The sequence below is a fragment of the Anomaloglossus baeobatrachus genome, chromosome 4, assembly GCF_048569485.1.
Source record: "Anomaloglossus baeobatrachus isolate aAnoBae1 chromosome 4, aAnoBae1.hap1, whole genome shotgun sequence".
Taxonomy (NCBI): domain Eukaryota; kingdom Metazoa; phylum Chordata; class Amphibia; order Anura; family Aromobatidae; genus Anomaloglossus; species Anomaloglossus baeobatrachus.
The window spans coordinates 152,285,843-152,308,342 of NC_134356.1; the positions used below are offsets into that span (position 1 = coordinate 152,285,843).

A 22,500-nucleotide genomic window follows, 5' to 3' on the forward strand; every position below is an offset into this window, starting at 1 on the left:
GTCCCAAAACCAAAATTTCTTAATGCTGAGGCCCCTCAGGATACCTTAGCACGCCTGCACTTCTACAAAACCAAGGAGGCCCTGCTACAAGCTCTGAGGAAGAAACCATCCCTGCCTGAGAAGTTCCGCCTTATATCCATTTTTCCTGATCTGTCGGATGGAACTCTGGCAAAACGGAGGGCATTTGCTCCTTACACCAAGATCTTAAGGGATGAAGCTATTGCCTACAGATAGGGCTTCCCTGTCAAAATCCTGATCACCCGGGCAGTGAACACCCACGTGTGTCACACGCCACACCAGCTGGCACGGCTCCTTTCTTCTTGGAACCTGGCGAATCTCCCAGACAGATCTCCGAGAGCCGCAGGGCCATCCCGCAGGGAGAAAATTAATGAAGAGTGGTCTGTAGCATGAGATATCGGATATTCCGAGTCGTGGTTGTGACTTAGTTATTTTTCTTGAAGGCCCTCTGGATATGGTTCATCCAGGTCCTTCTGGCCCCCAGGGCAGCAATTTCCTATCACGCCGCTGGTCCTTTTTTGGACTTTTTTTTTCCTTTTGGATAAATGTTGGTTATACTTGTTATGTTCTACCTAACCTTCCTTCCCTCCTTTAAGTCTTAGCCAAGAGACTCTAGTTCTAGCAAAATGGTGTTAAACTGTATGTCTATAAATGTAAAAGGTCTAAATTCGCCAGCTAAGAGGTCTATGTTCTGGCGGGAAGTGTCAAGATCAAAATGTGATGTGATTTGTCGACAGGAAACACATCTTCTCCAAAATGACATTTATCGGCTGAATAATCCTAAATTCCCATTTATTATGCATGCATGTGGTCAAAAAAAAAAAAAAAGCGGGCGTATTTATTTGTGTAAAAAATACTGTCTCTTTCATTATGCTAGCCCAGCACTCAGACCCTGACGGCAGATATGCTATTCTAAATTGCTCCATAAATGGGTCTAGGTATACTATTGCATCTGTATATGCCCCTAATACAGGCCAGATCTGTTTCTTGCGCAAATTTTTGATTAAACTTTCAGCAGTCACAGGAGGTAAGCAAATAATTTGCGGAGACTACAATGTGTTAATGTCAAGCTCCTTGGACAGTTCGAATGCTGCTATACAGAGAAAGGAGATGAGAGTAGTGGTCTCAGAATGCCACCTTCATGATATATGGAGATACCATCATGCAAATGAGAGAGACTACACATACTTCTCGCCTCGGTTCCTCTCCTACAGCCGATTGGACTATTTTCTGGTAGATAGTACACTTATTACAGACTGTTTGGATTCTAAAATTGGAATAATATCATGGTCGGATCATGCCCCCATTTATTTGACTATTCGAGAGCAAGATCGCTCGCCTATATTTGACCGGTGGCGAATGAATGACTCCCTGCTAGCTTCTAAACAAGTAGCTGAGGAACTAAGATCTGACCTCAACGAATTTTTCAAATTTAATGATAATAATGAAGTAAAAGAGGAATCATTGTGGTCCTCTCACAAAGCTTACATTAGGGGGTCATTAATAAAAATCGCCACTAGGGAGAAGAAAAAAAAAAAAAGACGTCAGGCAGCTTCCAAAGCTATCTTAAACCAAATCAATTTCCTTGACTCTCAATAAATCCTCCCCAAGTCCCTCTGTTTCGAACGATCTCAGGAAACTAAGGTTTAGAGTTGAGCGCGGTTCGAGGTTCGAGGTTCTCCAGTTCTAGGCTCGAGTGATTTTGGGGCCTGTTCTAGATCGAACTAGAACTCGAGCTTTTTGCAAAAATTCGATAGTTCTAGAAACGTTCGAGAACGGTTCTAGCAGCAAAAAGCAGGGCTTTTTACAGCTACAGTGTGCAGGAGCCATCGCTGGCAGCCTGCCACAAGCTGGTAACCAAGATAAACATCGGGTATCCAACCAAAGCGCTTTGGTTAGTAACCCGATGTTTATCCTAGTTACGTGCAGGAAGCCCACACTTCCCCGCTCAGCTCACTCCGCCCCCTCCTGCCTGCGGCATGTACACACACACACACACACACACACACACACACACATACATACATACATACATACATACACATACACACACACACACGCATACACACGTACACACATGGTGCCAGTCGGCTTACCTGCGGTGATGAAGTCCCGCCATCCCGACCTCAGCGCTGTCACTGTCCTCCATGGCCGCCGCTTTCACATCACCTCTCGCTTCCGACCCGAGACTGACTAGCGGTGACGTCACGGGCCTCTCGCGATACTTGGTGTGAAGGCGCCGGTCATTGAACTCAGTGACAGGGGCTGTCAGTGTGCTGGAGATCAGCGCAGGTAATGTACCTCGCTGACAGCAGCACTTGTCATCCCCTGCAGTGACCTGGGCTGACCCATTGATGTTAGCTCAGGTCACTGCACTGCTCTCCCAGCCAATGGGGAACATCCTGCTCTTCATTGACTGGGACAGTGTGGATCGTCATGGCAACCCCTTGGATTACACCAGACCTGGATTTGTTTTTCATTCTAATAAATTGGTTAAAGAGGGAATGTTTTGGGGAGTGTTTTTTCAAATAAAAATGTGTTTGTCGTCTATTTTTTTTTATTACTGACTGGGTTGGTGATGTCGGGTATCTGATAGACGCCTGACCTCACCAACCCCAGGGCTTGATGCCAGGTGACATTACACATCTGGTATTAACCCCATATATTACCCCGTTTGCCACCACACCAGGGCGCGGGATGAGCTGGGGCGAAGCACCAGGATTGGCGCATCTAATGGATGCGCCACTTCTGGGGCGGCTGCGGCCTGCTATTTTTAGGCTGGGGAGAGTCCAATAACCATGGATCTCCCTAGTCTGAGAATATCAGGCCCCAGCTGTCTGCTTTACCTTGGCTGGTGATCCAATTTTGGGGGACCCCTACGTGTTTTTTTTTTAAATTATTTATTTAATTTAAAATAACAGCGTGGGGTGCCCTCAGTTTTGGATTACCAGCCAAGGTGAGGTTGCCAGCTGTGGTCTGCAGGCTGCAGCCGTCTGCTTTACCCTAGCTGGCTACAAAACTAGGGGGAACCCTACGTCATTTTTTTTTTCATTTTTTTAGCTAAATACAAAGCTAAGCACCCCTTAGTGCCACATGAAAGGCACCAAAGGGTGCTCCACTTTTTCTCCACCTTTTCTCCACCTTTTCTCCACCTTTTCTCCACTTTTTCTCCACTTTTTTCTCCACCTTTTCTCCACCTTTTCTCCACCTTTTCTCCACCTTTTCTCCACTTTTTCTCCACTTTTTCTCCACTTTTTCTCCACTTTTTCTCCGTTCTTTTTCTATGGTCGGTCTACCCATTAGCTCTGCCATGCATACTGTAGCTCTACACCTACTGCACATGTTACTTTATGATTGACATCTCTTTCGTACCAGAGCTGTCTAAGCCTACTCTGACGCCATATTTGTTATTACTATATTGTCCTTGTACTGTATTATGACATTTGTATCATGTGTTTCATTTCTTGCTGTGTTGCAATTTTTTTGCTGCATCCCAATTGTACCTCTACATTGTTCGAGTTTATGTTATTGTTCTCTCACTCTTATGTGATACTGATTATTGTCATTTTTCATGATTACATGCAGATAAGTCCAATCTGACGAAAGCTCAGGCCGAAACGTCATTTGTAACTTGTTTTGGACAAAAACATATATGCTTATGAAACATTTTTTTTTTCTTAATACGGACCAATAAAGAGTGATTTTGCATTACTATCCGTTGTGACTTACTGACTTAGTCTGGGAGATTTAGAGTGCCGAGGTTACTCACTAATTTTATCTATTATTACCTCTGAGCACCTATATACCAGTGAGCAGAGCTTCCTCTACAGTAGTTCTCCTGATTAGGCATGCCCTTACCTCATGAGCAGGGCATTGCAGCTTTGGTAGCAACCATTACGACATACACTCTGCTGCTGTGGACCTGAGAAGAGTGAGTGCAGATTCATTGCACCCACACTCCTCACATGAAGGGTCCGCACTCCTAGAAAATGGGGGATAAGTTCCCTGAGTGTCTCCCCCCCATATTCTAGATGGTCCAGAGTCGTCGTGGGACCCCTTTATTTTTTTTCTTACAATAAATTGGTGAAAGAGGAAATGTTTTGGGGACTGTTTTTTCAAATAAATTTCTTTTGTCGATTTTTTTTTTTTTGTTAGTACTGACAGTTTATGAATGATGTTGGGTATCTAATAGACGCCATAACATCACAAACTGCTGGGCTTGATCTCAGGTGACTTTACAGCTAGTATCAACCCGATTTATTACCCCGTTTGCCACTGCACCAGGGCACGGGATGAACTGGGGTGAAGCGCCAGGATTGGCGCATCTAGTGGATGTGCCACGTCTGGGGTGCCTGCGGCCTGCTATTTTTAGGCTGTGAAGGCCCAATAACTATGGACCTTCCCACCCTGAGAATACCAGACCACAGCTGTCCGCTTTACCTTGGCTGGTGATCCAATTTGGGGGGGACCCTACTTTTATTGTGTAATTATTAATATTTATAAAATAATTATAAAAAAGAGCCCGAGGGGACCTCCACATTGGATCCCCAACCACGGTAAAGCTGCCAGCTGTGGTTTTCAGGCTACAGCCGTCTGCTTTACCCTAGCTGGCTATCAAAAATGGGGGGACCCAACGTCATTTTTTTTTTTAACTATTTTTTAAATAGAAAAAATTAATGGGCTTCCCTGTATATTGATTGCCAACCAAGGTAACGGCAGGCAGATGGGGGTGGCAACCCATAGCTGTCTGCTTTATCTGCGCTGAGAATCAAAAATACCGCGGAGCGCTACGTCATTTTTTTAAAGATTTATTTTTACAGCACTGTGATGTCCAGCAATCAAAATACAGGGAAGCCCATTTTATTTTTAGTTATTTAAATAAATAATTAAAAAAAATATATATGGGCTCCCGCTGCATTTTTTGTATTGCTAGCTAAGGGTAATCCAAGCAGCTACTGGCTGCTAACCCCCACTGCTTGGTGTTACCTTCACTGGCAATGGAAAATCCAAGGAAGCATTTTTTATTTTTTTTTCCAAAAAACTACAAAAAAGGGACGTGAGCTTCGCCATATTTTTGTATGCTAGCCAGGTATAGCAGGCAGGTGCTGGAAGAGTTGGACACAGTGCCAGAAGATGGCGCTTCTATGAAAATGCCATTTTCTAAGGCGGCTGCAGACTGCAATTCTCAGCAGTGGGGCCCAGAAAGCTCAGGCCAACCTGTGCTGCGGATTCCAATCCCCAGCTGCCTAGTTGTACCTGGCTGGACACAAAAATGGGGCGAAGCCTACGTCATTTGTTTTCTAATTATTTCATGAAATTCATGAAATAATAAAAAAAGGGCTTCCCTTTATTTTTGGTTCCCAGCCGGGTACAAATAGGCAACTGGGGGTTGGGGGCAGCCGTACCTGCCTGCTGTACCCGGCTAGCATACAAAAATATGGCGAAGCCCACATAATCTTTTCAGGGGGCAAAAAACTTCTGCATACAGTCCTGGATGGAGTATGCTGAGCCTTGTAGGTCTGCAGCTGCTGTCTGTCTGTATGGAGAAGAGCAGACAGCAGCTGCAGAACTACAAGGCTCAGCATACTCCATCCTGGACTGTGAAAAAGGTTTTTTGCCCAGCTCACCTTTACAATGGAAGCCAGTAATCCTGGGTTGTGCACGGAGAAGGATTTGGAGAGCCAGTCCATGTGCATAGAAAGTAGTTGAAGGATTTCACCAGCACAAACTCCAGGCGGATTGTACTTTAAAATAAAAACTTCTTTATTTTCTCATTATTAAAAAGTCCATGCTACAATGGTAAGCCCATATCAGAGAGGACGCGTTTCGAACATCCAGTTCTTATTCAGTCTCAGAGACTGAATAAGAACTGGATGTTCGAAACGTGTCCTCTCTGATATGGGCTTACCATTGTAGCATGGACTTTTTAATAATGAGAAAATAAAGAAGTTTTTATTTTAAAGTACAATCCGCCTGGAGTTTGTGCTGGTGAAATCCTTCAACTACTTTCCATCCTGGACTGTATGCAGAAGTTTTTTGCCCACCAAAAAAATGACGTGGGCTTCGCCATATTTTTGTATGCTAGCCAGGTACAGCAGGCAGCCACGGGCTGCCTCCAACCCCCAGTTGCCTATTTGTACCCGGCTGGGAACCAAAAATATAGGGAAGCCCGTTTTTTTTAATTATTTCACTTATTTCATGAAATAATTAAAAAAAAAACGACGTGAGCTTCGCCCCATTTTTGTGTCCAGCCGGGTACAACTAGGCAGCTGGGGATTGGAATCCGCAGCACAGGTTAGCCCGAGGTTTCTGGGCGCCTCTGCTGCGAATTGCAGTCCGCAGCCGTCCCAGAAAATGGCGCTTTCATAGAAGCGCCATCATCTGGCGCTGTATTCAACTCTTCCAACAGCCCTGGAGCCGGGTGGCTTGTTGGGTAATCATGAGTTAATACTGGCTTTGTTTTACTAGCCAGTATTAAGCCAGAGATTCTTAATGTCAGGCACGTTTGACCCGGCCATTAAGAATCTCCAATAAAGGGTTAAAAAAAAGACACCACACAGAGAAAAAATACTTTAATAGAAATAAATACACAGACACATTAGAGACTCCATCTTTATTACCCCCTGTCAGCCCTCCACGATCCTGCTCTTCTGTCTTCTTTCTTTCTAGTGTAGTAGTAGTGACGATTGTAGTGTGGATGAGGTTCACCAGCTCATCACTTGGGGCTGGGGAACCTCATCCTCACTACAATCCTCATTAGTGTAGTAGTAGTGACGATTGTAGTGAGGATGAAGTTCACCAGCTCATCACTTGGGGCTGGGGAACCTCATCCTCACTACAATCATCACTACAATCGGGAAGCAGCGTGCAGCGTGCAGATCAGTGCTGGCTGTCAGCGGTAACAGCGGTAACGCTGACAGACGCGTTACCATAGCAACGGTGCTCTCGGAGCCGCGGTTAGCGGTGACGTCACCGCTAACTACGTTGCTATGGCAACGGTGATCTCAGTTAATGACCGGCTGTGTCAGCCGGTCCCTAACGGAACGGGGAGTCGACCGTGTGCTACAGCATGTCGCCGGTACACGGCGATACACATATGTGCACCGTGTACCGGAGAGATGCACTCGCAGGTCCTACATGACGTGTCATAGTCATGTGACCAGTCTGTAGCCAATGAGATAATAGCCACGTGACTGGTCACATGGCTATTTTGACGTCACGATAGGTCCTGCATCTCTGCTGGCAGTGCTGGTCACGGGGAGGATTCAGCGATCATCGGATGGAATAGCGGCAGGAGACAGAGTGCAGAAGGGATCGCGGGGACCGGTAAGTGTTATAGAAATGTTTATTAACTGTTTGTGTACATTTATAATGCATTTTTATGTGTTTGTGATTGCCTCCCATTAGAGCCTATTGGCTCGAGTTCGGTTCGTCGAACGTTCGACGAACCGAACTCGAACGGGACCTCCGTTCGGCGAACCGACCTCGAGCCGAACCGGGACCGGTTCGCTCATCTCTACTAAGGTTACAGCTCCGCCAATTGCTCTTGGTGGACTATGAGAAAAATTTGAGAGCTTTTAAGTTAAAATTTTATGCAATGGGTGATAGGGCAGGAGCCTTAGTAGCCAAGAGTGTCAAAAAAAGAGAAGTACAAAACAAAATAGAGCTCCTTATATCAGGCCCTCATTCAAAAATTCGCAACCCAACAGAAATCGCTAATGCATTTGCTGACTTTTACCAATCACTATACAATCTTAAAGATGACCCCACCGCCCCAAAGCCCTCCCAAGACACAATTAGTTCCTTTTTAAATAGTATTAACCTCCCCCGGTTATCCACAGAACAGCTAAAATTGCTCAATTTGCCCTTCTATATACAAGAAGTCCGTTAGGCAATTAATTCGGCAAAAAAAAACCCTCAGCTCCTGGACCAGACGGGCTAACTAACACATATTATAAACAATTCACTGACATTCTGTCCCCCATTTATCCTGAGAATCTTCTCCTCTTGGCAAGAATTAGCAGCTATTTCTCCAAGTAATCTTGAGGCCATAATAACTACTTTACCTAAACCGGGAAAACCCCCAGTAACCCCCAGGAACTTTAGGCCCATATCTCTATTGAATTGCGATTTAAAATTGTATGCAAAAATTATTTCGGCTAGGATTCATAAAATTCTCCCCAAACTAATTGCTCCAGATCAGGTGGGATTTGTGGCGGGCAGACAGGCGAAGGATGGAACAAGAAGGATGCTGGACCGGATCGCGCTAGTTGAGAAAAGGAAAACCCCCAGTGTGCTCCTGTCCTTAGACGCAGAAAAAGCGTTCGACAGGGTACACTGGGGTTACCTGAAATCGGTACTAGATAAGTTTGGATTTGAAGGCCCTATTTCATCTGCTATAATGGCGCTTTATTCTAGTCCCAATGCTAAGGTATTGGCGTCCGGGTATAGGTCTCGGAGCTTTGAAATCACTAATGGGACACGTCAAGGATGCTTCCTCTCCCCTATCATTTAAGCACTTGCCATTGCACCCTTGGCCCAGGCCATCCGTGAGTGTCCGCAGATTTCGGGAGTGAAAGCGGGCAAGATGGATAATGTGATCAGCTTATATGCAGATGATGTTATCCTATCGTGTACCAATGTGGTGGTGTCCCTGAAGCATATAATGGAGATTTTGACCTCTTTTTCACAAATCTCGTACTACAAACTAAACATTAATAAATCCCTCATTTTTCCGCTTTTCCTGCCTCCCGCTACCAAAACCGCCTTATCTTAGTTATACCCCTATAAATGGGAAGAGGATGGCATCCCCTACCTGGGTATTATACTGGCCCCACTAAAGACCATAATTCAAAAAAATATGATAGCTCTACATAAAATTCACTGGAAAATGAACTTGCCCGCCTCACTCTGCTTCCTCTGTCCTGGATGACAAGAATGCAGACTTTCAAAATAATCTGTCTACCAAAAATTATCTACCTCCTGAGATGCCTCCCCTTGGCAATCCAACACCGCTATCTATCTAAAATCCATTCACTAATGGGAAAATTCATTTGGGCTGGGAAAAAAATGAGAATAGCCCTGCGCTGCATGCATGCCCAGTTAAATGGCGGAGACATGGGTATCCCAAATATTCTTACCTATCATAGAGCTGCCATTTTGGAGGCGGTCCGTGACTGGTGGAAAAACGAACTGGACCTGAGATTGTTGCAGATCAAACTTTCCTCAATCAATTGCCACAACCCAAAACAAATCATTGAATCTTTAATTCTAGCCCCCTCTTCTTATGGTGATCTTCTTTCCACAACAGCAACACTGAAGAAAAATTGGACCAAGTAGAGTGGAACACTCACAAGCTTTAAGACCTAATATCCCCCTGAACACTTGAATCCTTCATCCCAAATTTAAACCTTACCTCATGGGTAAAAAAAAGAGCCTGTGGTGTTGGCGGACCTATATAAAGATAGAGTTTTACTTCCTTACTCAGAGATGTGTGAGAAATTCAACCTTCCTCGGCACAGCTTGTTCCAATTTTTTCAGTTACGCCACTTTCTCATAAACGCTTCCATCTTTTCCAACCCTCTTGTAGCTGACCCCATCTCAATTAAAGACTTCTTTCAAAATAGTAAAAATTAAGGGCCGCTCATTCGTCTATAAATTACTAAATGGCCCGCTAGATGATAAACAACTCCCTTACATGCTTAAATGGGAAAAGGATCTTTCCTCCCCACTCCCAACTCAGGCCTAGCACTCTGCCTCAAAGTGGATCCAAAAGATTTTCCTCATGCCTTAACCATATTAAACAACTAAAAAAAATCCACCTGAGATGGTATAATATCCCCACCAAATTAGCAACCTTTTCTCCAAATATGTCCCCACTGTGCTGGAGGGGCTGCAACCACAGAGGTACTTTAAGTCATATGTGGTGGCTCTGCCCGAGGACCTTTGAATTTTGGCATTTAGTTTTTGAAATGATCCGGGAGGTCACTGCTCTCCAGATCCACCCGTCCCCAACCCTCGCCGTTCTACATATGGGTATAGACACAATCCCTGACCTCTTTAAAACCATTAACTCTCATTTCCTTATTGCAGGTAGGCATTGTATAGCTTACAGGTGGAAGTCCCCGATTTCTCCAACTAGGACAGAGCTAACAGAAAGGCTGAATCTACAGTGGGTATATGAAACGAGTTTAGCTTCTAGTCTGAAAAAGAAAGAGGCAGTGCTGGAACAATGGGCCCCCTGGGCAACTTCTCTTTATGCCACGGCACTCCCGCAACCTTCAAACCCCCCACAGCCGCCAGGCTCATCTGAACCCTGAAGAAACTTAGAACTGGCCCCTTGAGACAGATAACCCCAGGGAAATTGCTAGACTCACTAAGGTAATTTATCTATATGGCTGCTCACCCCCTCCCCCTCCCCTTTTCCCCTATGTTTTTCCTTAGTTATTCCCAGTTCGTACTGTAGTGGTATTTAATGTCCCACAATGATATGTTGATATACCCCATATGTACTCTGTTTTTGTATTGTTACCTGTATGTTTGACATTGTCAAATCTCTTTGTTATATGCTGAAAAATTGTTTAAAAGAACCGAAGTCCTCAGTGGTTGATACCTTTTAATGGCTAACTGAAAAGATGGTAATAATTGCAAGCTTATGTTATATGCTGGAAATTTAATAAAATTTTTATGATTAAAAAGTGATTACTTTCTGACATGTAAACTGCTCCAAAAATGTGACAAAAATGGAGCATGCTCAAGTAGCCTTATACACACAGCAGTTCACATCATAAACCAATGTCAACTGCTGGCTTCTTATTTGTCGATGGCTACCATTGGTATAACTGTTCAGAGAGCTTTTTTATGCAGCGCCGGCAATACATTAAACTGAAGTAAAACGCTGACGGCTGCTGCTCCCTGCACCTGGCCGCAATAATCAAAGGGTTGTGTCTGCAGCCAACAAGAAGCAGAAAAGAGGACACTGATGGAACAGAGGATGGGTGAGAAAAATTAAAAAAAAAAAAAGTTTCTGTGAAGTATGTCATTAGGGCAAATTACTACAGGATGGAAACAAGTGGGCACATTAGTACAGGATAGGCACAAAAAATGGTAACATTACTACAAGATGTTGGACAAAATAACTATATGGTGCTAATTATAAGAAGATATTACTAACAAGAAGGGAATAAAAAAAGTTAAAAAAATTTTAAAAAAAAATTAAAAATAAAACAATTTTTTTCTTTTTTTTTTTTTTACACGGTACCATAATATTTTCTTGTAATGTAAACTAATGCCTTGTAAAGAATGTGGGCCTCCAATTTTTTTTTTTTTTTTCTGTATGTGGCCCATATACCCAGCCGAGTATGAGACCCCTGGTCTAGATCAAACTGCAAGTCTCAGGATTAGAGTTGAGCGCGGTTCGTGGTTCGAGGTTCTCCAGTTCGTGGCTCGAGTGATTTTGGGGGCTGTTCTAGATAGAACTAGAACTCGAACTTTTTGCTAAACCTCGATAGTTCTAGATACGTTCGAGAACGGTTCTAGCAGCAAAAAGACCAGCTAATTACTAGCTGGCTTTCCGCTGTAATAGTGTAAGTCACACTATTATGAAATTTCAGTGTATAGTGTGCGGGAACAGCGCATTCCAATCACTGCTGTATGGATAATGGCGATCGCCATTTTTTTTTCCCTTGTCTTCCTTCCCTAAGCGCGCGCGTGTAGTGGGGCGGGCCAGCATGTCAGCCAATCCCAGACACACACACAGCTAAGTGGACTTTTAGCCAGAGAAGCAACGACATGTGTGATAGGATGTCCATGTCACATGTCCCTGCATTATAAAACCGGACATTTTCCTCCAGCACGCCATTATCTGCCTTCTGCGTCCTTGGTGTCAGTCATCACTGGCGCAGCTCCTATCGCCGATACTGCTGTGTACGCTCCATACACAGCGCTGTACAGCATAGGGATAGCACTTTCTATCAGTCCTTTTAAGGGCTCATACCGGCAGGGTCAGAGCCATAGGTGACAGGTCCGTGAAAACAGAGTTTAACAGCTACACAAGATGACAGCGTCTGTGTAGCTAAGGTCAGGGATTTCCTCGCTGCATTTCCCCATTAGGAGGGATAGAAAGGCAGGCTTCCTTTCCTCTACCCAGAGACCCACAACCCTGCCACTGTACCCTCATGCCCTTTGCACACTCAAACTCATTGTTACTAAGCCATTATACTAGCAAACACTGAGTGAACTTAGTGGCATCATAAAAGTGGCTGTTGGACTTTTGTATCGTCCCACTAGTGCAAAGATATTTGCAGCACCTCTGCCTGCATTGCACACTCAAACTCATTGTTACTTACTAAGACATTATAATACCAAAAATTGAGTAAACTTAGTGGCATACAAGAAGTGGCTGTTGTACTCCATTAGTGCCCCACTGGTGCAAATCTATGTGCAGCACCTCTGCATGACGCCCACCTGCCCTGTTTTTAATAAGCTATAATGATAGCAAAAAATACTGCCATTTAGTGGCATCATAGAACTGGATGTTGTATTTCATTATTGTCCCACTGGTGCCAAGCTATTTCTAGCACCTGTGCAGGACACCCTCCTGCTCTGTTTTTAATAAGCTATAATGATAGCAAAAAATACTGCCATTTAGTGGCATCATAGAACTGGATGTTTTATTTCATTATTGTCCCACTGGTGCCAAGCTATTTCTAGCACCTCTGCATGACACCCTCATGCACATTTTGCTACGCTAATGTTATAGCAAACTCAGGGAATTAATTGCTGCATTTGATAATTCGGAGGGATAGAAAGTGAGGCTTCCTTTAGCTTTTCCTTCTGTTCATAGACAGCATCTCCAAGTCCACACCCGAAGAGCAATTTCTCCTCTACGTGTAAGTGTAGAAAGGCAGCTAGTGCGCATGCGTGTGCCGATTTACCCCAGCTGCAGCCTAACTACAGTGTTTCGCCTAGTGAGTATGCTCAGCCTGACTGTGCCATTCCTGAGGCTAAGTCTTCATTTCGGGATACAGCGCATGCTCCCACACTTAGTGTGAAAAGCCTCTTTGCACAGGTACTTGCCTTCCGTGCCGGGTCTAAGTCCTGTTTTGTGCCGAGACACCATGCTAAAGCTGATAGTCTTTTTTCAGAGACTGTATTTCATGCAACTGACCATGCTCAGGCACTTACTGCATCAGAGACTAGGTCCGGTAATGAACTCTTTGGCCCTGCCCCTGATGTGGGGGGGCCCATATAGACCACAGGGCATCAGGTGTCCTGACGATGTGGCCAGGCCACTCCCAAATGGCTTGCAGAGGCCCGCCCCTATGACTTGTCACCTCATTATTGATGGTCAGACGATGACTGGTGAGGTGTTTGTGTCGTGGCAGCCATGAGGTCATTATTGAAGTTGCGGTTCCAAATAGGACGCTAGTTATGCCACTCATGACGTGTCACTCTGCTTTTGTCTCCAGGAGGTGCATTTTGGTCCACCCTGGTTTGGGGCGGACGCAGGTTATAAAACGGGCTGGAGCCAACAAGGAGGTGCGCAGTCTTCTATTATGCTCCGAAAGAGCACACCTCCATGTGTTGAACCCATTGCGGCTTTAGGCCAGAGGTAGGCAGGGATAGGGCGTCGATGCAGGCCGCCACCACAGTTGGTAACGCAGAACGGTTAAGACCAGCTCCTGTCCTACAAGTCCTGCTTGTGCAGCACAGTGGCATTAACAGGCCTGCTGCTGCTGATGCGCCTGCTGTCCACAGGTGTGGCCCCAATGCACACGGTCAGCGTACTGAATGGCCCCTGTGATGTTAACAGGGAGTTCCTGGGCTGGGTGGGCGTGTGGACCCTGTGACGCTAACAGGGCTCCCAGTCTCAAGATCCGAGTGGCGTCTAACTCGGTTCAGGCAACTATTAGTTTCATAGCCACACAGATCTGTATCCTCCACCTAACCTTCCAGTTGCCAACCTCTCCTTTTCCATCTGGGAGCACGGTGGACATTGACTGCTGATGGTGATATATACCTTTCTCTTTCTTTTCTTATTAATTTTCGTTATATAGCGGTAACATAGTATATACCACCTTATCCAAATCTGCCAGTCCCACCGTAACAGATGTTGTTTCTTCATCAAATGTTACTTTTGCTTAACCAACAAACCCACGGACAAAAACTTTTTTACCCTTTCCAACACACCTGTTCCCCTTTCCACCAGCATTTGTCCTTTTTCAACTCATTTGGTATATGACCAAAAGTGCAACTCTGCAGGGACACCGTACTCAATGCCATCTCAGCACAGCAGCCAGCCCTCGGTCCCTCAGATGTGGACAAGTAAAAGCCCATTTCCTCCTATCTATGACACAGCGTTGAGATTCACTCTGTGCAGCACTGGTGTTTACTGGAAAAGCAGATCTAAGAATCCGTACCACCTTTTGCAGATACTCCTGTATACGTGCGTCCCTTTCTATGGCAGGAATTATTTCGCCAAATTTTGTCTTGTACCGGGGATCTAACAGTGTGGCAACCCAGTAGTTAGCATTACTTCGAATTCGTACAATCAGAGGGTCATGTTGTAGGTAGTGCAGCAAGAAGGCGCTCATGTGTCTTGTGCATCCAGGAGGACCAAGTCCTTGGTGTGTTGGTGGAAGAGAGGCGAGAATCGTGCCTCCTTCCTCTGCCCTCTCCCCCCAACCTCGCACAACCGAAATGTGAGCAAGCTCTCACTCATCTGCTGAGTCTTCCATGCCCATCGCCAGTTCGTCCTCTATTTCTTCATGGGCTCCTGCACCTTCCTCAACAATTTTTGCTGATACTATGCGCCCTTGTTAATCCCTCTCCCCCACCGTCCCTTGACTTCCGCCTAGGTGCCGCTCACCGTCTGGACCTTGTAGATCTTATTATCCCTTCTGCATATGACTCCTCCTGTACTTCCTCCCCTTCCTCTTGGACCAACACCTGACTCCGAATAATGCATACAGTGTGCTCCATCTTGTAGATGACCAGAATTGTCACGCTGAGAATGGCATCGCCAGTGCTAAAGATCTTCGTCGATATTTGTAAACTGTGTAGAAGGGTGCATAGGTCCTTGATCTGACACCACTCCAGCAGCGTGATCTGTACCACCTCTGGATCAAGTTAGCCCAGGGTATACGTCATACCGTATTTCAGCAGGGCTCTGCGGTGCTGCCACAGACGCTGAAACATGTGCAGATTCCAATTCCTGCGTGTCGGAACATCGCATTTCAGGCGTTTAACCGCCAGACCCTAAGACTTCAGGAGCGATGAAAGTTGTTGAGCTGCTGGGTGCGAAGGATGAAAGTGAGCACATAGCAGCGTGCCCGCTGCACAAGGCCATGTAGGCCGGGATGGTATTTTAAAAATTGCTGGAGAATCAGATTCAACACGTGAGCCATACAAGGCACGTGTGTCACATTGCCCTGACGAAGGGCCGCAGACAGGTTTGCATCATTGCCGCACACGGCTGTTAAGTCACCAACGTAGTCCACTCAATCAATTTGTACTCCGGTCGCCAGGTGACAACGTGTTCCTTTCGTGCATAGTGCTGATGATGGGAAAGGAGTCGATGCCAGCGGCGCAGGTGGACGCAGGTTATGCTCACCCACTGGGCTGCGTTACCTTGACAGATGCAGAACCACAGGCTGAATGTAGGTGGTGGGTATCTCACAGATGAAGTACCATCATTCAGCTACAACCAATGGGAATACACCGCACCCTTTTTTAGGCCCCTCCTGTCTGCAGACCACTGCCAGACAAAGCTATGAACCTCTTGTTACTGTTACCCCCAGTTCAGTTTTATGATTTTGTGTGCTTGTTACCTGTGACTACTTTTCCTGCTTGCTGTTTATGTACCTCGTTGGCCGATCCGCATTTCACCTCTGCTTGTTTTCTGATTAAGTACTGGCCATCCCATTCTGTTCCTTCTTCCTCAATTAATGTTTTGACCCTGCATGACTACTATTCTCTGGAACTGCAGCCTTCCACAGGTATTGATCAACTTGGGACCAGTGTAATTCCAAATCACTGTATAGGGGTTAAAAGGTTTCAGGGTTCTTGGTGTCCAGCTTGGTGAGTGGCTTCCCTCTAGCCTATCCTTTACAGCCCATCTGAGTGTGTCGATCCAGGCAGGCGTTACACCGTGCCCTGGTCAGAAGGCCATGTAGGCCGGGATAGTGTTTTAAAAATTGCTGGACAACCAGGTTCAACACGTGAGCCATACAAGGCATGTGTGCCACATTGCCCTGAAGAAGGGTCGCAGACTGGTTTGCATCATTGTCGCACCCGACCTTCCCTGGCTGCTGGTTGAGTGGAGACAACCATTGATGAAACTCGGTCTCACTCTCCAGAGCTAACCGTCCACAATTCCTCAGCGGTGTCTCACATTTCCCCTACATTTCAAAGTAAACATTTGACCGCCTGATGGCCTTGAGCTCTGCTGCCAGCATAGTAAGGAGGTGTGTGGGATTCCTTGGGCGCAGTTACAAGGAAGGGTGGACTGACCACACAGGGTTTGGGCCGAGGTGGAGGACCCACACGAGGTTGAGGAGGCAGAAGCAGTGGAGGAACTTGTACATACAGAGGAAGGATTGACACACAAGTCGTGGGGACGGCAAGACTTGTACAGCAAACCCTTCTCCATCTCTCACCATAGTTACCCAGTGCCCAGTCAGCAACATGTAACTCCCCTGTCCATGCTTACTGGTCCAAGTATCTGTGGTGAAATGCACCCTGTCACACACAGAGTTTCTCAAGGAATCGGTGAGGTTGTGTGCGACCTACTGTGGTAGCGCGGGCACGCCTTTCTTGGAGAAGGAGTGACGACTGGCCATCGGCTCTTGGGGCACTGCAATGGGCATAAGGTCTCGAAAATCCTCGGTCTCAAAAGGGTGTAAAGGCAGCCTTTCTGTTGCCAACAAGTTGCAGATGATGAAACTCAACCTCTTAGGCATGTCATGCCCTTCGAAAATCATGTAAAACACAGCAAGGGGACTCCAACCACAGTCTCCCTCGTTTCCACTAATTGGGCCACACACACCCCACTTGACTGGCATCAGTTGACCCCCTTTTGAAAAAGAAAAAGATGCTTTGCATGAAGCACTCTCAAAAATACGCGTGCCTTTGGCCTCCCCTGGCTGACCCAGGGGAAGAAAAGTCCTCTGAGAGCCATGACTTGTTCATCTTGGTTCTTTTTTGAAAAGCGAGGGGACTCCAACCACAGTCTCCCTCGTTTCCACTAATTGGGCCACACACACCCCACTTGACTGGCATCAGTTGACCCCCTTTTGAAAAAGAAAAAGATGCTTTGCATGAAGCACTCTCAAAAATACGCATGCCTTTCGCCTTCCCTAGCTGACCCAGGGGAAGAAAAGTCCTCTGAGAGCCATGTCCACATTGTCAGTGGACAGACACGTGTGCTTATCTGCCAGCAGACCCCCAGCAGCACTGAAGACAGGTTCCGAGAGAACGCAGGCTGCAGGATACGACAAGATTCCCAAGGCGTACGTGGCAAGCTCAGGCAATTTATCCAGATTGGAAGCCTAAAATGAGCAGGGCTCAAGTTGCACAATAATGGCATTGACGTTTCTTTGCATATACTCATATATCTGTGTGTCCTCCTCTTTTTCCTTGTCCAGCTCTTTTGTTTTCGCATGAGTACATGTCCTTGTCATTTTCCCATGTGTTTGTGTTGTGTTGTGAGCTGTTTGTCACCTTTTGGACACCTTTGAGGGTGTTTTATAGGTGTTTTTATGTGTTTGTGAATGCCTGCCATTGTTTCCTATGCGGTTCGAGCTCGGTTCGTCGAACGTTCGACGAACCGAACTCGAACGGGACCTCCGTTCGACGAACCGAACTCGAGCCGAACCACGACTGGTTCGCTCATCTCTACTCAGGATATATCTGCACATCCTCAACCTCTCTTCATCAAGTGTCATGCATCTCAGGCTCTGGTTTGGTTACACTTAATCAAAACTTTGCCTGACTTCTTCACAAAATTTTGTGTGAAAGTGTAATGAATTGTTGAGAAAAGGCAATCAAGTGTAATGTACCATTAGGCATTTTCAGAGAATGACAGTTATCAATTTTAATAGTAAAATGAGTATTGGGAGTGGTAAATGCTTTATTTTAAATTTTAAGACTAAGGCTCTGCGCGTTCTGCCGTAAAAAAATTCTGCAGTGTTTTGTCACTGCATGTGCGTTTCAAAACACAGCCAAAACGTTACGTTTTGGAATGGAGAATGGATGCAGAATTCATGCATTCTGGATGCTTTCTCTCACATAGACAAGAGTGGAAAAAGCATCCAAAACGCACAAAAGAAGAGACATGTTGCTTTTTAGAATGCAGCATTTTTGTCACAAAATTTAGCATGCAAAACGCTGCGTTTTAAAACGAAATGTGCGCATAGAATTTCCTAAATTCTCAGACTTTGCTGGGGACGAAGAACGCTTACGCAGCAGTGTAAACGCATGCAAAACACACACGTGCGCACACAGCCTAAGGCTATGTGCGCACGTTGCGTAAATTCATGCAGTTACGCTGCGCTTTGTAGCGCAGCGTAACTGCATGCGTCCTGCGTCCCCTGCACAGTCTATGGAGATTGTGCAGGGGCCGTGCGCACGTGGCATATTACAACGCAGCGCTTCGGCTACTGCCGAAGCGCTGCGTTAAAAGAAGTGACATGTCACTTCTTCCGTGCGCTTTGCCGGCAGCTCCTGCTCTGTCTATGGCAGGAGCTGCAGGCAGAGCGCACGTTCTCGCCGGCACCATGCGCTTCAGAACGGAGCTTTTCAGCTGCGCTCTGAAGCGCACCTTTTACGGTGCTGGGCTAGTACGCAACGTGCGCACATACCTTAAGGGTTAGTTGTCAAAAAAATTGAAAATTCTCACTCGTGCAAAGTGTGATACCAAAACAAGGGTGACCAGATCAGTAATTTAACAAAAACAAGAGCAAAGGACTACCAGTTTTGGACAATTTTACCATACCTGAGATTTTTCAAGTTGGCACACTTTGACAAGTAGTTTCTCAACTTCATTGTTCTTCTGTGCAACCATGGATTGTAGTCTCTCCAGTTGCTCGGTGTCAGTATGAGAACCTTTTAACTGCAACAGAGTTGCTATCTGAACCTAAAAATATTAACAAAATATTGAAATATACCACAACACAAAAAAAAAATCACTTTATATAGTTGCATGTTCACTCTTCATGGTAACATTTAACAGCCTTCATAAGTCAGTTACAAGCTGCACCACTTGCTATGAAGTACTAAAACAGTAACTTTCATTCAGTTCTAAACTTGAAACAATGCAGAGTTCAGCTCACTAAAAATAAAACAAGATTGGAGCATGAATTGTGTTAATCAAATAAGGGGTGACATGATAAATATAAAAAATAAAATGTTTTTTCATGTAAAATTTCCCCAAAGAGAGGGGTACGCCCTGTGTCTGAAGGGGGGAAAAAAAAAAAGGTTAAATAAAATCTTACAATTATGTGATTTTATTAAGTGGCTATTTTCTCACCAAGTTCCTTCTTGGATATACTACATAAAGTGCAATCCAATTCATACACATGGCAGGTACAGTTGTAAAAGCGCATAACCACTTTTTTTTTTTTTTTTTTTTCCTTTTTCCCAACCTTGACCACATTTGAACATGTCCCGGATAGCACAATCCTCTATTTTATATATACGTATATAGATTCAAGAAAGAAACTAATAAGGGGAAAAAAATCCCCCCAATTTTTTTAATATTATATTGTCATTTAATTTATCTCTGACCACAACTAACATTTATCACAAACAGGAGGAAAAAATAGATCATATATCAATATATGTTATAATTATATCGGAGAGGGGGGAGGGGGTAGATGAGGTGATGTACCACTTATAAATCTCTTACGCCTTATCTTATTTTATAAAATATGTAATTTTATTTATTTTTTATTATTGTTTTTTATAAATTTATGTACATTTTATGTATTTTATGTGGAAGTTAATGAAAGGGAAAGGGGGAAAAATTCCCATATTCCATTATATGCTAAGATCTAAACGAACATAATCACTCCACATACATCAGCAGTCACATCTGACCCCACCAAAAAAAAAAAAAAATCGCACAACCTCGGGTTTATCAAAACATTTCAGGGAGGTGCATAGAGGCGATGTGAGCTCTCTGCAAATTCAAGGGATTGAAAGGGTTAATAAACCCTATAGAGGAGGAGATTGGCAGAAACTTCTTTTTTCAAGGGAAGCATTTTGAATCCTTAAGTTGAATGCACGTTACCCTGGAGGACTTAATTACCGCTCTGATTTATTGTATATCTATTGAGTGGAATGGACCTTTTTCTAATATACTATAATTATGGAGAGGTTATGTTAGTTTAGATCTTAGCATATAACGGAATATGGGAATTTTCCCCCCTTTCCCTTTCATTAACTTCCACATAAAATACATAAAATTTACATAAATGTATAAAAAACAATAATAAAAATTAGTAAAATTACATATTTTATAAAATAAGATAGGGAGTAAGAGATTTATAAGTGGTACATCACCTCATCTACTCCCCTCCCCCCTCTCCGATATAATTATAACATATATTGGGATATGATCTATTTTTTTCCCCTGTTTGTGATAAATGTTAGTTGTGGTCAGAGATAAATTAAATGACAATATAATATTAAAAAAATTTGGGGGATTTTTTTCCCCTTAGTTTCTTTCTTGAATCTATATACGTATATATAAAATAGAGCATTGTGCTATCGGGACATGTTCAGATGTGGTCAAGGTTGGGAAAAAAGAAAAAAAAAAAAGTGATGCGTTATATACAACTGGACCTGCCATATGGATGGATTGGATTGCACTTTATGTAGTATATCCAAGAAGGAACCTGGTGAGAAAATAGCCACTTTCTAAGATCACATAATTGTAAGATTTTATTTAATGGGGGATTTGTGTTTTTCTTATAATTATCAAGGTATGGAGAGGGTTAATGGACCTTCTAGAGAGGGAGACTGGTAGAAATCTGCCTTAAAGCAAGCACTTTGGACATCTAAGCCGTATGCATGTTATTTAGTAGAATTAAATCAATGCTATGATCTATTACGTATATATTACAATGAAAATGTGGTTTATCTAACATTGTTTTTATATCCCTGCATGTTTGTATTTTTATTACTCTTGTATTGTTTTTTGTTGTACATAAAGTAAGCACTATTTTGTGGATTATGTATATAGATCCGGCTCAGATGAGGGGCATATATATATATATATATATATATATATATATATATATATATATATATATATATATATATATATATCACTGTGGCTACTCATTCTGATTATATTGCTTATGAATAAGGAGTCTGTTCTTCTCCGAAACGCGTTAAGCGTATTTATACTCTGCACTTGGTCAGATTTTTCATTTTATGAATTTTGAATAAAGAAAATATTTTTACTACATCGGTGCTGGATTCTCTCTCCTCCCTTTTTCCTCTTGATGGTACTAATATCTTTATGACCTAATTAAACAAAAGTTAACACTACCAGGCAATCACCCACAAAACATTCAACCCAGTTGATAATGCATACGTCAGACATAAACAATCTTGTCACAAGTCAGACAGATCAATCTGTAAGGTGTAGTCATCAATTACATAGAGTCAGCTATCAAAATTTGAGCATCCCCAAAAGATTAATGGGGCAAAAATATCAAGAAAAAACCAAACGCGTTTCACCTCTCAAAAGAGGTTCATCAGGGGTACATACATGTATAGAAATAGTCATAGATAGATGTATTTGTGCTCTCATAAAAACAGAGATTACCGTATTTTTTGGACTATAAGACGCACCTGACCATAAGATGCACCCTGGTTTTAGAGGAGGAAAATAAGATTTTAACCAAAAAATGTGGTCATGACACACTTATGGGGCGAGAATCTGCTGCTGACACTGTTATGGGGGTAATGTCCCCAAATTCTCTACCAAGGTACCCCATTCTGGTAACGATCCTCCTGCCTTGTATATGATCCTGCTCATATACCCCCATCCACCCTGCTCATATACCCCCATCCATCCTGCTCATATACCCCCCCCCATCCATCCTGCTCATATACCCCCCATCCATCCTGCTCATATACCCCATCCATCCTGCTCACATACCCCCATCCTGCTATATACCCTCATCCTGCTCATAAAATACCCCCATCCTGGTATATGGCCTGAATCCTATGGCATAGAAAAAAAAATAAACATTTATACTCACCCTTCCTCACTCCCTGCAGCACCGATCATCTTCCTCTCTGTCTCAGCTGCAGCGCCGCTGAGTGGAGCAGTCATCGTGTGTGGAGCCGTCCCCCTGCAGCTTCGCGATGTCTTCCTGTCTGTGCCAGTCAGCTGATCTGTGTGGACACTAGCGGCGCGTACAGCGATGACGTCATCGCTGTGCTCACCGCTCTCTACACAGATCAGCT

At 44.2% G+C, this 22,500-nt stretch overlaps 1 protein-coding gene across 5 annotated transcripts in view; it reads right to left on the minus strand.

Annotated features, from left to right (window-relative positions):
- The window catches only part of SPDL1 (spindle apparatus coiled-coil protein 1), a 1,183,111-nt gene that overhangs the window by 686,222 nt on the left and 474,389 nt on the right, over positions 1 to 22,500 (minus strand). For all 5 annotated transcript variants that reach the window (XM_075344564.1, XM_075344563.1, XM_075344562.1 and 2 more), the window contains exon 8: positions 19,013 to 19,153. In XM_075344564.1, the coding sequence (XP_075200679.1) occupies positions 19,013 to 19,153 (141 nt within the window). The remainder of the gene's footprint in view (positions 1 to 19,012; positions 19,154 to 22,500) is intronic.